This window comes from Cucurbita pepo, chromosome 17 (assembly GCF_057944985.1).
Source record: "Cucurbita pepo subsp. pepo isolate OVF chromosome 17, ASM5794498v1, whole genome shotgun sequence".
NCBI classification, from domain to species: Eukaryota; Viridiplantae; Streptophyta; class Magnoliopsida; order Cucurbitales; family Cucurbitaceae; genus Cucurbita; species Cucurbita pepo.
Genome location: NC_141814.1, coordinates 13,219,101 through 13,231,543, shown reverse-complemented (window position 1 = coordinate 13,231,543; position 12,443 = coordinate 13,219,101). Strand labels below are relative to the sequence as shown.

At 33.0% G+C, this 12,443-nt stretch overlaps 1 protein-coding gene across 2 annotated transcripts; it reads left to right on the top strand.

Moving 5' to 3' along the window:
• The first annotated feature begins 6,349 nt into the window (after positions 1–6,349).
• Positions 6,350–10,370, top strand: LOC111779147 (agamous-like MADS-box protein MADS4). 2 transcript variants are annotated; one of them, XM_023659223.2, is made up of 8 exons: positions 6,350–6,768; positions 7,546–7,624; positions 7,763–7,830; positions 8,805–8,904; positions 8,991–9,032; positions 9,165–9,206; positions 9,294–9,430; positions 9,978–10,370. In XM_023659223.2, the coding sequence occupies exons 1-8, from the start codon at positions 6,584–6,586 to the stop codon at positions 10,051–10,053; spliced, it is 729 nt and encodes a 242-aa protein (XP_023514991.1). In that variant the 5' UTR covers positions 6,350–6,583; the 3' UTR covers positions 10,054–10,370. The 2 variants fall into 2 exon arrangements, with proteins under 2 accessions (XP_023514991.1, XP_086975225.1); XM_087119099.1 differs by lacking the exon at positions 6,350–6,768 and adding an exon at positions 7,001–7,130.
• Positions 10,371–12,443: the final 2,073 nt, after the last annotated feature.

The window sequence follows — 12,443 nt, the reverse complement described above, 5'->3', positions numbered from 1 at the left end:
TGGAAAATAATAAAATGAAGCAAAGTTGTCGGAAAGGACAAGATCGTAACCAAAAGATTGGTGTTAGACAAACCACACATAGGCGTACTCCGATACTTAGCCGCCGCCGCCGTCGCCGCCAAGTGTGGGTCTCTACTCACTTGTAAAAAAAAAACAAGTGAAAAATATACCGTCCATCGCAGTCATGTTATTTACTCTTCGTGTGCACTTTGTTGGTATATGTAGTAACTTTCAATTCTTTTAACCCTTTCACTTATTCATTCGGAGGATTGCGTTCATTCAGATGTGATCTCGGTTTATTCATGTATCTCTCTTTTACTCAGGTGTCGCATTAAAAGAGATGTGCATGCATCTCTGTTTTCATTTGATATTTTTAATTCTTTCGATCCGTTGATAGATATTTGAAACATGTTTCACTTCATCCAGACTCTCAAAATGGAGGGTAATGTTCGGTATTTCTTTTAATCGAGTATTAATGATTTAGAATAAACACGCTACTAATGAAAATACACGAACGTAAAGAAGGGTGTAATTTTGGAGAAGGGGAAAAGGCCCACTTGACATTAAAGGGAGGTTTTGGTAGTCACAATCAAAATAGCTAAGCTAAGGCTACTTCACATTATTTGCCTCTATCTCTCTTCATTCTTAAAGCTTAAACTCAATAATTTCTCTTCCAACTTTTTATGTGTTTCCCATCTCCAAATATTTGTTATCGATCTCTATTAAAACGTATATGTATGTGTATATATGCGAGACTCGAGTATAGGAGGGATCCATGAATGAACCGAGCCCACGTTCGAATAAAAGCGATCCTAACCATAGGATAACTAAGTGTGAATTCCACGTCGGTTGGTGAGGGGAACGAAACATTATTTATTAAAAACTTTTAAGGAAAGCCTAAAAAAGAACAATATCTGCTATTGGTGAGTCAGTACCTATATCAACAAGGTACACCATTCTTTTTCAGGGTCTATGTTTGGTGACCTTCAGTAAATTTTCCTAAGATGCATGTGAGTGGGGACAAAACATCCTAGTAAATTTTCCTAAGATGCATGTGAGTGGGGACAAAACATCCTAGTAAATTTTCCTAAGATGCATGTGAGTGGGGACAAAACATCCTAAAAGAACTCGTGTTGATTTATGGAGATACAAAACATCCTAGATCCTAAGATGCATGTGAGTGGGGACAAAACATCCTAAAAGAACTCGAGTTGATTTGTGCAGATACAAAACATCTTAGATGGACAGTAGTAGATCGTGATACTTCCATTGTCTGTTGTCATCGTCTACCCCATTTTCCAGAGTCTTCCCTCTCCACTCTACCGCCCGACACTAGAAACGACTCATAGGCACCAAGTCATTGCTCAGCTCTCTTCCTTGTCGTAACAGTATCTCCTAGCATCCCGTCCAAATCCATTTCGTATCGTGTATACGTCATTGTTTCATTATCACGAGTAAAGCAATAAGAACACAACAACAACAACGACCTGCAACGATATGAATGAAATGAATGAAATGAATTCGGTGTATTAAAAAATTAAATTTTGTGATTAATAGAACGCTAAATTTCTTTTAAAAAAAAGTGGTAAGAGTACATCCACCAAATTCATAGGTGCAGTTGGCGAAAGTACTGTGAGTTTGGACCACCTCAGAGTGTAAGCTAAAAGACATTGCTTTCATTCACCATCTGCCTTATCTCACCTGCACTTGATGTGTTGTTTATTGGTCCCCCCCCAATCCCTATGCTTCCAAAACCTAAATTTTAATGCATTTCCAATAAGACAACTTTTCATGATATTACCTCTTCTTTCATCTAATTTTCTCTTCGAGGGTTGAATCGTCTTTGTTTACCGTCTTTTTTTAAGACCCGGTTTCATGACATTGTTTACCTAGCATTCGTTGTTTTGTAATCGAAAGGGTTGAATTGTCTTTTGTTACTGTATACATTTAAGAGTCTGTTTAATGACGTTTTTTTACCTAGGTTTCGTTGTTTTGTAATCGAAAGGGCTGAATTGTCTTTTGTTACTGTATACATTTAAGAGTCTGTTTAATGACGTTTTTTTTTACCTACTCTTCTTTATTCAGTAATCAGAAGGGTTGAATTGTCTTTTGTATCGTCTTTTTTTAAGAGCATGTTTGATTACATTTTTTTACCTAATTTTCTTTGTTCGGTAAACAGAAGGGTTGAATTGTGCTTTGTCACCCTATTTTTCTGATGACGTTTTTTTTACTTACTTTTGTTGAGTGATCGGAAGGGTTGAATTGTATTCTGCTTTTGTTTTTTTAAGAGTACGATTGACGATGGTTTTTACTTACTTTTCTTTGTTCGGTGACCACCAGAAGGTTCGAATTATGTTTTTGTTACCGTCTTTTTTACTTACTTTTCTTCAGTGATCGGAAGGGCTGAATCGTATTCTACTTCCGTTTTTTCAAGAGTATGATTAACGATAGTTTTTACTTACTTTTCTTTGTTCGGTGACCACCAGAAGGGTCGAATTATGTTTTTGTTACCGTCTTCTGGATGACGTATTTTGACCTAATTTTATTTTTTCAATAATTTTGAAAAAAAAAATAATTTGAAAGTACGAAATTTGAGGAAGGGGGAGTAAATTAGAATTGAAGTACAATAAGGTCCCAAAATTTGGTTACTTAAAACAATCAAAAGACATTAATATTTTCCAGTTGTGGTAACCTACAGGCAACCCTATCAAACCCCTTTAGGACCCAAAAAAATGCCTAAATTTAAGCCTTTTTGGACCAAATGGCTTAATCATGGCATTCAATTTTGGTTGAGATTTAGATTTACATTTAGATTTACCCCTAATTTCTACAACTTATTTGTAACTCCTTACCTTCCTACTTTAAATGATATGTAGCTTCTTATTTTAACTTCACCTTACCTTATTTTTAACCACAAAAATAATTATATATATATATATATATGTTCCACTTGTCCTGACCGTTCGACTAGGGTTTAAAGCTTATGGATGTTAAATGAACACGACTCTCCACAATGGTATGATATTGTCCGCTTTGAGCATGAGCTCTCATGGCTTTGCTTTGAGCTTTCTCAAAAGAGGCTCTGATACCATGTTAGACGAACACGACTCTACACAATGGTATGATTTTGTTTGATATTTGAGGATTCTATTGGCATGGCTAAGTTTAGGGTATGGCTCTCTACACAATGGTACGATATTGTCCACTTTGAGTATAAGCTCTCATGGCTTTGGTTTGGGTTTCCCCAAAAGGCCTCGTACCAATGGAGATAGTATTCCTTGATTATAAACCCATGATTATTCCCTAACTTAGCCGATGTGGGACTTTTATCCAACAATGGACTTATTTGAGCCAGGTTGAATTCAAATAAATGAAAATTTTATAGATTTGATTGGTTCATGGATAACCCTAAAACTTGGTTGGATGGATTCGAACACACTCGAATTTATTGTTAATTTTAAAAATTACATTTTTAATTACGATACAATTATAAATATACATATATTTATGAATTTTTTTTAATTATTTATTATTTATACGACTCGAATAATTTGAACCCACCCAATTGAAAAAATTAATGGTTAGGTTGGGTTGGGTTCGTTTAATAAAAGGTTATTTGAGTTAAAAAATGTACGGTTCGAAACGGTTTGGTCTAAAAAAAGTCAATCTAATCCAACTCAACTCATAAACACTTGATTATAAACTTTTAAATATTTTATTTTTTTCTTGGACTTTATGTAAAAAAAAAAAAAAAAAAAAAATTGATAACCGGTCATATCTCTCTGTATTATAAACTTAATTTTTAAAAACAAAAAATTTAATAATTATCAAACGAGGTTTAACCAACTTAAGTATCATTAATTAAATCATCAATCAAAATAGTGTTCGTATTGTTATTACACCAGTAGATTAGGATGACACGAAGTTTGGCAACTACATGGTCCACAAATTCGTTGACTAATACCTTTTACGTGCAATAATATGGGGCAGACAACCATACACATCGAGCTCAAAAACTCTTATTTTCATCGTTTTATTTCTTAATTTTAAGTCGTTTACTAAAATTAATTAAAAAATTACTTTTAATTAAATTGTAATTGTTTTTTAAACTATAAATTAAAAGATTAGGGTATTTTAATAATCATTAATTACCGCAAGAAAATAAGGTTTATAAAGAAATTTATGAAATGCATAATTGAGCAGTTAGAGTTTCGTGTAGGTTTACTTAGAACATTATGGCTATAAGAAGAAAATAAAGCATGCAATATTTAATTTGTTTTTTTTCTTTTTTTCAAACCTCATTTAAAACATTAAAACATTAATATTAATTGAAGGCTAATTTAATGAAACATTATGCTGTCAGGTTTTGGTTGGGGAAATTTTGTTCATTCATTTTTTTTTCTTTTTAATATTTTAATGCTTTTATTTTTTTGGACCAGGACGACGTGGTTTAAGGCCAAACTTACTCGTTGTGAGGTCAGTAAAGCAATGCTCATTTAGCCATTTTTCGAGGCTGATGTCACCGATAGCTCTAGGGGCACCTCCGCGTTTCTTCTCATTTTATAGCCCTTAGAAGAGTCATAGAAGTCAGCTCGGGAATAAAAAAAAAAAAAAAAAAAAACCCTAAAATCTCGATACTAACGTTAATTTAATGTTTGAAATTTGAAAGGATGGTGACATAAGTAATTAAATTCTCCTTTTAAGAATATATTGTATTTGGAGAAGAATGTTGGAGTTTTAAGGTTTTAGTTGAAATTTGACCAAGTATGTTCTTGTTGAAGGTTGTCTCATGCCTCTTTTAATGTATCAATTTCATATTACCCTTTTGGTTCGGTAATCTATATTGAAATAAAACGGTAAAAAGAAAAGTACGAGGAAATTTTGTGGATCGACCCAAAATTTTAGATTGATTGGGTTGGTAACCTAAGTAATCCGAAATTATTTCACAATCTAACCCAATTCAACCCCCTATTCTCGGGTTGGGTTGTCGGCGAGGAACTGTATCTGTGAGGGGTGTCTTGTTTGCATTTAGTGGCAAGGACGAGGAGCATGGTTGGCAATCTGGGTGAGGTGAGAAGTTGTGTATCTGTCTGCGAGCGTCAGTACCTAACTTTTGGATCGGTTCAGTTAGAGTTAACATGAACTTTTAGCCCAAACCGATTCAATTTCAAAAAATTAACCTAACTCGACTCAAAATGCTTAAGTTGGGTTGGTCGGGTTTTCGAGGTTGGTGTAATCCAACGAACAAATATTACGTTACAAAGTAGAATGGTAAGGAGAGGTACAAAGACCGTTTTAACTAGGAAATGAGTTTGAGGAATGGTGGCATGAGTGTAGAGAGGAGGGGTATTTTGGTAAATTAAAAAAAATACGTTGTTTGTTTGTGGGTTTTTTCTTTCATCTTCTTAAGGTTAGGTCACATGATTAACCGAGGTTCGGATATAGTCAGATGGACATCAGCCTTCGCCCACTTCACAGCTCGACACGTAGCACTTCTCTCACTCGTTTCTCTCTCCCCTTAATAACCTCATCTCTAATCACCACCGTCCAATCAAATCTCCCCATCACATCACATCAATCGTCTACACCCGTCCGCACACGATAACTCCCCCTCCCCTCAAAAAAAAAAAAAAAAAAAAAAAAAAAAAAGAACCATTCTTTTTTCTCCAACCCTATTCCGATCTAAGCTTGGAAAATTTGTTGATAGTGTTGAATTGTGCATTTAAATTTCATCAAACAAATAATAATTTTCATGAGCCTAAGATTTTGACAATTTTAAAATCTTACACGGAGAAGCTTAGACTATAGATCGATTCAATTTCAACCCGATTTTGTATGTCAAGCTGTAATTTATTAGTTTTTCTTTCTCGACCAACGAGTAATTTGTTCACTCAAACATAGGAGTGTATACCGATCTCGAGTAACTTGAATAAAGTTCACAACCCAACATGACCATTTTATTTTCTAGTTCGGTTGGACTGAGCTCGAATTTTATTTTTTAAATTATTCAAAAAAAAATTATATTTATCTTATATTAATAACTAAAATATTATAAATCTCAAACATTTATCAATGTCAAATATTATTAGTTTTCATAATTAAAAATAGTTAGGGTAGGGATGAATTGGGTTAAAAAAATATAACATTAAGTTAACTCAAATTTTTTTACTTTACTGAGATAGTCTTAAAGTTACGGAGTCATGTGAAGAGTGTTGTAGTAAAAAAAAAAAAAATTAATTGTGGATAAAGGAGAAGGAATAGACAGGGGCGCAGAGGATAATTACCCAAGGCCGCAGAAAAAAGAAAGAAAAAAAGAAAAGGAAAATGGTGTAGGTTCATAGTTAGTGAGGAGGGAGAGGGTATGAGGAGGGGATTGGTGAAATAAGCGAAGAATATAAATGGTGACGCACAAAGGTTAAGAGGGGGGAAAGAGAGAAGTGAAACAAAAAGAGCAAAGAAATTTGATATTTGATTTAGTTTTTGGCATTTCCTTTTCCGTTTGATTTTCGTTTTGATTTTCCGGGAAAATTTGGGATCAAATCTGTTTGGTTAGAGAGAAAAAGGAAAAAAAAGGAAGAACAAAATGGGAAGAGGAAGAGTAGAACTGAAGCGGATAGAGAACAAGATCAACCGGCAAGTGACCTTCGCAAAACGAAGAAATGGTCTGTTGAAGAAAGCTTATGAGCTCTCCGTGCTTTGCGATGCCGAGGTTGCTCTCATCATCTTCTCCAATAGAGGAAAACTGTACGAGTTTTGCAGCAGTTCAAGGTATCATCATCATCATCATCATCAACAACATCAACAACAACAACAACAACTGTTGTATTGAACACTAATTTTTTTATTTTAATCCCGTTTTTGCCATTCTTTCTTTTTAGGTTTTCTGTTTCTTCCCTTTCTTTTTTCCCCTTTCCATGCTAAGAATAAAAGAAAGAGAGAGAATATTTTCAAAACAAAATTTACATATATATATATATATATATATACACACACATAAACGAATGAATCCTTTCCTTTTCGCTTCTCAGTGTTTTCTTCCGTCGCTTCATCCATGGCGTCTCAGAAATTAGGGTTTTCTTCTTCTTCTTCTTCCTCCTCCATGCCGCCATGGATCGATCCATCGATTTAGGGTTTCTTCTTCTTCTTCTCCTCATTTAGGGTTTCCTTGCTGTTTTCTTCATGGATCTTTGTTTCTTTTACCGATTAAGAGTTGTAGTTTGTGTTTTTCAAGGGTTTTGATCCGAAATGAGATTTGATTTCTGAGGATTTGTGTTTGTTTTCATGTAAATTTCAAACTAGTAATGGATTTTTTTAATTTGTTCTTACTATTTTGTGTTTGATTATTACTATAATAATTTCAGGCTTCAGGATTCTTAATTATTGTGTACTTCAAGGTTAATAATTCATGTATTTGTTGATTACAGGAATTTGACATTTAATGATTTTCAAGATCTCTCAAATGTTTTTGGTTTTCCTTAATTTTTTTTAAATCAATTTATGATTGAGGGATTTATTTATTTTGGTATTATTATGTGTGAAATCTAGCATGCTGAAAACTCTTGAGAGATACCAGAAATGCAACTATGGAGCACCAGAGCCAAATGTATCCACAAGAGAAGCCTTGGTAATCACTTTTCTATTATTTATTTTTTAAATTAAGTAGGTTAATTAATTAGTTAATTAATTAATCCTTTTTTTTTTAAATAAAAGATGTTATTATTATTATTTGATGATATAAAATGATAGGATGGGTTAATTATAGGAACTGAGCAGCCAGCAGGAATATTTGAAGCTTAAAGCTCGCTATGAAGCTCTGCAACGATCCCAGAGGTAATAACCCCAACATTTTAGATACCTTTACTTTCCATTTTTGTAGAATATTGATTTCTGATCTTAAAGTTTTAGATTCAAGGCTAATTTAGTGCGTGTCTGATCAAAATGTTCTCGTTTCATATTGTTTTTCATTTGTTAGGAGTAAAGGGTGTTCATATGACTCGATAACTCGTCCAATCCAGACTACTGATCCCTTATACTTTTGTTGAGTTGTGCATGACTTACATAAATCTATTGATATCTCTTAAGGGCTTTATGTCAGATAACTCGTCCAATTCAACTGGGCTTTATAAAATGTCAGATAACTCCATAAACGTTCTGTTGAGTTGGGTTAGGTTAGATTTTTTTCGGTTTGAGTTAGGTTGAATTTTTTGGAAAATAAAAAAATGCAGGTCAATTCGCTTGTTAATATTTTTTTTGTCGGGTCAACACGACCAACTCGAAAATAGGGTTACGACTTAACTCAATCGTGTCCTGCTTGGAAGATTGTTATGAAAATTAAAAATATTTTACGTTTGTAACGGATGTTAATGTTGTGTTGTACCTGTTCGAAATTTTAGTTATTAATATAACATATATTGGGATAGATATGATTTTTTAAAATAATCATAAAAAAAACACCTGACAATCGAACCCAACCTGAAAATAGAAGGTTAGGTTGGGTTGGATTGTGAACTCTTTTTTAGTTACTTAGGTCACCAATCTAATAAACTTGAAATTTTTGAGTTAGACCAAAAGATTTTTCCAACTCAATTAAACTCATTTAAACCTCTAATGGAAGGCTCTACAATGGTTGTGAAAGAAAATTTGAAGTAATGATATGAGATTACATGTACAATAACTTATCGATGTACATTAAAGTTTAAATAGACACATAATGAGATTAATCGAGTCGTGTTTAGTTGGTTCGGAGACGCTCGGTTATTTAGTAATTATGTTTTCTTTTTTGTGATAATTTTGAATATAAGCAGGAACCTTTTGGGAGAAGACCTTGGCCCATTGAGTAGCAAAGAACTTGAATCTCTTGAAAGGCAGCTTGATATGTCACTCAAGCAGATCAGATCAACAAGGGTAGTTCTTCAACTTCTCCATTGCCTTTAATAAAACCATCCAAAATTATAATCTTTCTCATTCAATCCTTTTCTAATCTTTTGCAGACTCAGTACATGCTAGATCAGCTCACTGATCTTCAACGTAAGGTATGAGGACACGAACACATATACGACACGATACGAACACTATAATTATATGGTTATAAAAATGAGTTTGATATGTTTCGATCTAAAAAGTAACGAGTATTCAATCTTGTTTTTGTTTGAACAAACTTTCAGGAACATCTTCTTAACGAAGCAAACAAGACACTGAAACAAAGGGTATAAAAACATATCTGTTGATAATATATATATTTTTTTAAAAAAAGTTAGAAAATTTTGTAATTGGTGTAAATTTGTGGATTGCAGTTGATTGAAGGGTATCAAGTAAATGCGCTCCAATTGAACCAAAGTGCTGATGATATGATGTATGGAAGACAACAAGCTCAGCCTCCTAGCGATGCCTTCTTTCATCCTCTAGATTGTGAACCCACCTTACAAATTGGGTAAATATTCTTCCATTCTTTCCAAAATCTTTTATTCTTACGTTTTTTTAATGTCTTGGCGCTATTTGGGCAGGTTTGGCCCATAGTTTTCTTGAGTTTGAATTTGTATAGTTGGTAGCGAGTCTAAATTTATTGAATTTGTAGGGTTTGTGTTATCGAAAATACATAGTTTATACTAATTGAGCTACATTCATTTCGTGTATTACGATTAGTTATGCTGAGGATTTGAATTTTTGGCTTCTTGATCGAAAATACATAGTTTATGCTAGTGAGCTATTCTGAGGATTAAACTTTTGACCTCTTGATCGAGAATACATATTTATGCTGATTGGAACTTTTAACCTCTTAATCGAGAACACATAATTTATGCTAGTTGAGCTACATTAATTTCGTGTATTACAATTAGCATGATTTATGCTAGTTCTAGTCCTACCTAGAATCATAACACCCGATTCAAAGTAGGTCGGGGTGAGAATTTTGTAAGATTAATGTGAAATTGAAGAACAAATTTATAAGAATCTAAAGAATGAAGATGATTAATTTGCAGGTATCAGCCAGATCCCATAACAGTGGTGACTGCTGGGCCGAGCATGAATAATTTCCTCCCAGGATGGTTGCCTTGAGAAACAACAAGGAGATGGAAATTTTTCCATTCAAAAATTGGAGAAAGAAAAGGGCAGTCATTTTCTTTGCTTCTGTTGCTTACCTCTAAACCCCCTCCTCCCAAAAAAAGAAAAAAAAAAAAAAAAAAAAATCAATTTTCATGCTTGGAACTTATATATATAATATATAATATATATTTATATATATAATTAATACAAACTCTGCACTTAGTCTTTGTAAGCTAATTATGTGTACGCTATGTGACTTTGCTTTTTGAACAACAATTGTAATTTCATTATTTTTCTTCTTTTTTCATAAAGTTGTAAGTTTGTGTGTATTTTTATAATTTTTATTTATTTTCTTGGAATATTTCTTATATTAGGATTGAAAAATTATTTTATTTTATCATTTTAAGGGGGAAAAAACAACTAGAAATAGTGAAATGTAATAGCCCAAGCACACTCCTTGTTGATATTATTACGATAGTCCTATAAGTTTAAAATCTTTATTAGGAGAGATAGTCCTATAAGTTTAAAATCTTTATTAGGAGAGATCTCCAGACACTTGTAACATACGTTTTATTCTCTCATGAAAAAATTTCGTCGAAAGAAATCGAATTAGTACATATTTTTATGAATATAATTAATTTTTATGAATTTTTCAAACCATGTAAAAGAAAAATAAATAAATAAAATATTTGAAAGCTATAAAACAGGTTTTATTTTTTATGTTTGAATGGAGCCCCTCCATCCCTCATGGGCCACTAGGCAGTATAAAGAGGCCCGTTTTATTGGGTCATTTTCAGGCCCATTATACCAGAACTGGGCTCGTTGTCCATAAAATGCGCTTTTCTATTTCTTACCGTTAACGTTTGGTAATGATTTATCTAAATTTTACTGCAATGAGTTAAATAAATTGGTTAACGGTGCCAATTATTACCTTGTATTAATTTTTTGTAACAAACTGATTTTTTTTTTTTAATGATAAATTAAAACTTTAGTCGGGGTTCAATTCATACACAAAATTTTGGTGGTGTTGCTAGGATTCGTCTAGTTCCTTCTCCGCTCTTTCTTGCACTCGACTTACTATTTACGGTCTTCTTCTTTCGTTTTTCGCTACTCACCTTACTAAAACTATTCTGAAGAAGCTACACACTACTTAGTTTTTCATTCGTAGCTATAGGTTACTCTTCTTTCATTCTTCTTCCTTCACACGACGTGCATTCCTACTTTTCTATTTGCTTTTTGGAGGAAAACCCTCCCACCCTGGAAAAGGGTGAGTTGGGTTGGGTTACCAATCCAACCAACCCAAACTTATGGGTTAGTCCAAAAAATCACCTGAATCCAACCTTTGTACATGTTGAGGATTATTGGGAGTGAGTCTCACATTAGCTAATTTAGGGAATGATCATGGGTTTATAAGTAAAGGAATACATCTCCATTGGTACGAAGTCTTTTGGAGAAGCCCAAAGCAAACCCATGATAGCTTATGCTCAAAGTGGACAATATCATACCATTGTGGACAGTCGTCATGGTATTAGAGTCATGCCCTAAACTTAGTCATGTCAATAGAATCCTCAAATATCGAACAAAGAATTGTGAGCCTCAATGGTGTAGTCAAAAGTGACTAAAGTGTCAAACAAAGGGTCATCTCCATTGGTATGAAGCCTTTTGGAGAAGCCCATAGCCAGAGCAAAAGCCACGAGAGCTTATACTCAAAGTAGACAATATCATACCATTGTAGAGAGTCATGATTCCTAACCATACACCCCAACAAAGTATTATTCCATCTAAATTTATGATAAGCTAATTTTAATACTTAAAAATCAATTGGGTGACTAAATAATTAAATCAGTATGAACAAGTTTTTAATCTAAATATGTATAATCTTAATCTTAGCAGTAAATAATAATATAATAGTTAATATGAATATAGTGTTCATATTATTAAACTAACAAACTAAAAAGACATGCACAACAAATTAGCATAAAATATAAGAAAATGTAGGGCAAAATTTTACATTTTTCATTTTTGTATACAAGACAGTTAAAGTGCAAAATTGCTCTGTTATTTTTTCTTGGCTGAGGAAGTGACACGTAGGTTTACAGACGAAAGCCACGGCAGAGCACTAGGGCTCCGTATTCGTCCCTTTTATCCCTTCTGGATAAAAGCCGGTCATTTCCATTTTTAACAAAGTAAATATATAATTATATTATAAATTTAATTCTTACATTTTAAAACTTACCTCAATTTTATTAAACTATATGAATATGCTTCCATCAATTTATGTGTATATATATATAATATAGTAACTCAACATTAGGATATAATTTTAATGTAAAATGTAATATTATGAATCCTAAAAAGAAAATAACATGAATATAAATCGTGTTTAGTCATTGAATATAAAT

Excerpts from the sequence above, each read along its gene's own strand:
- LOC111779147 (XM_023659223.2), top strand. The coding sequence starts at position 6,584 with ATGGGAAGAGGAAGAGTAGAACTGAAGCGGATAGAGAACAAGATCAAC. Across the intron at positions 6,769-7,545 it reads GAGTTTTGCAGCAGTTCAAG|CATGCTGAAAACTCTTGAGA; the intron begins GTATCATCATCA and ends TGTGAAATCTAG. Across the intron at positions 7,625-7,762 it reads TATCCACAAGAGAAGCCTTG|GAACTGAGCAGCCAGCAGGA; the intron begins GTAATCACTTTT and ends GGTTAATTATAG.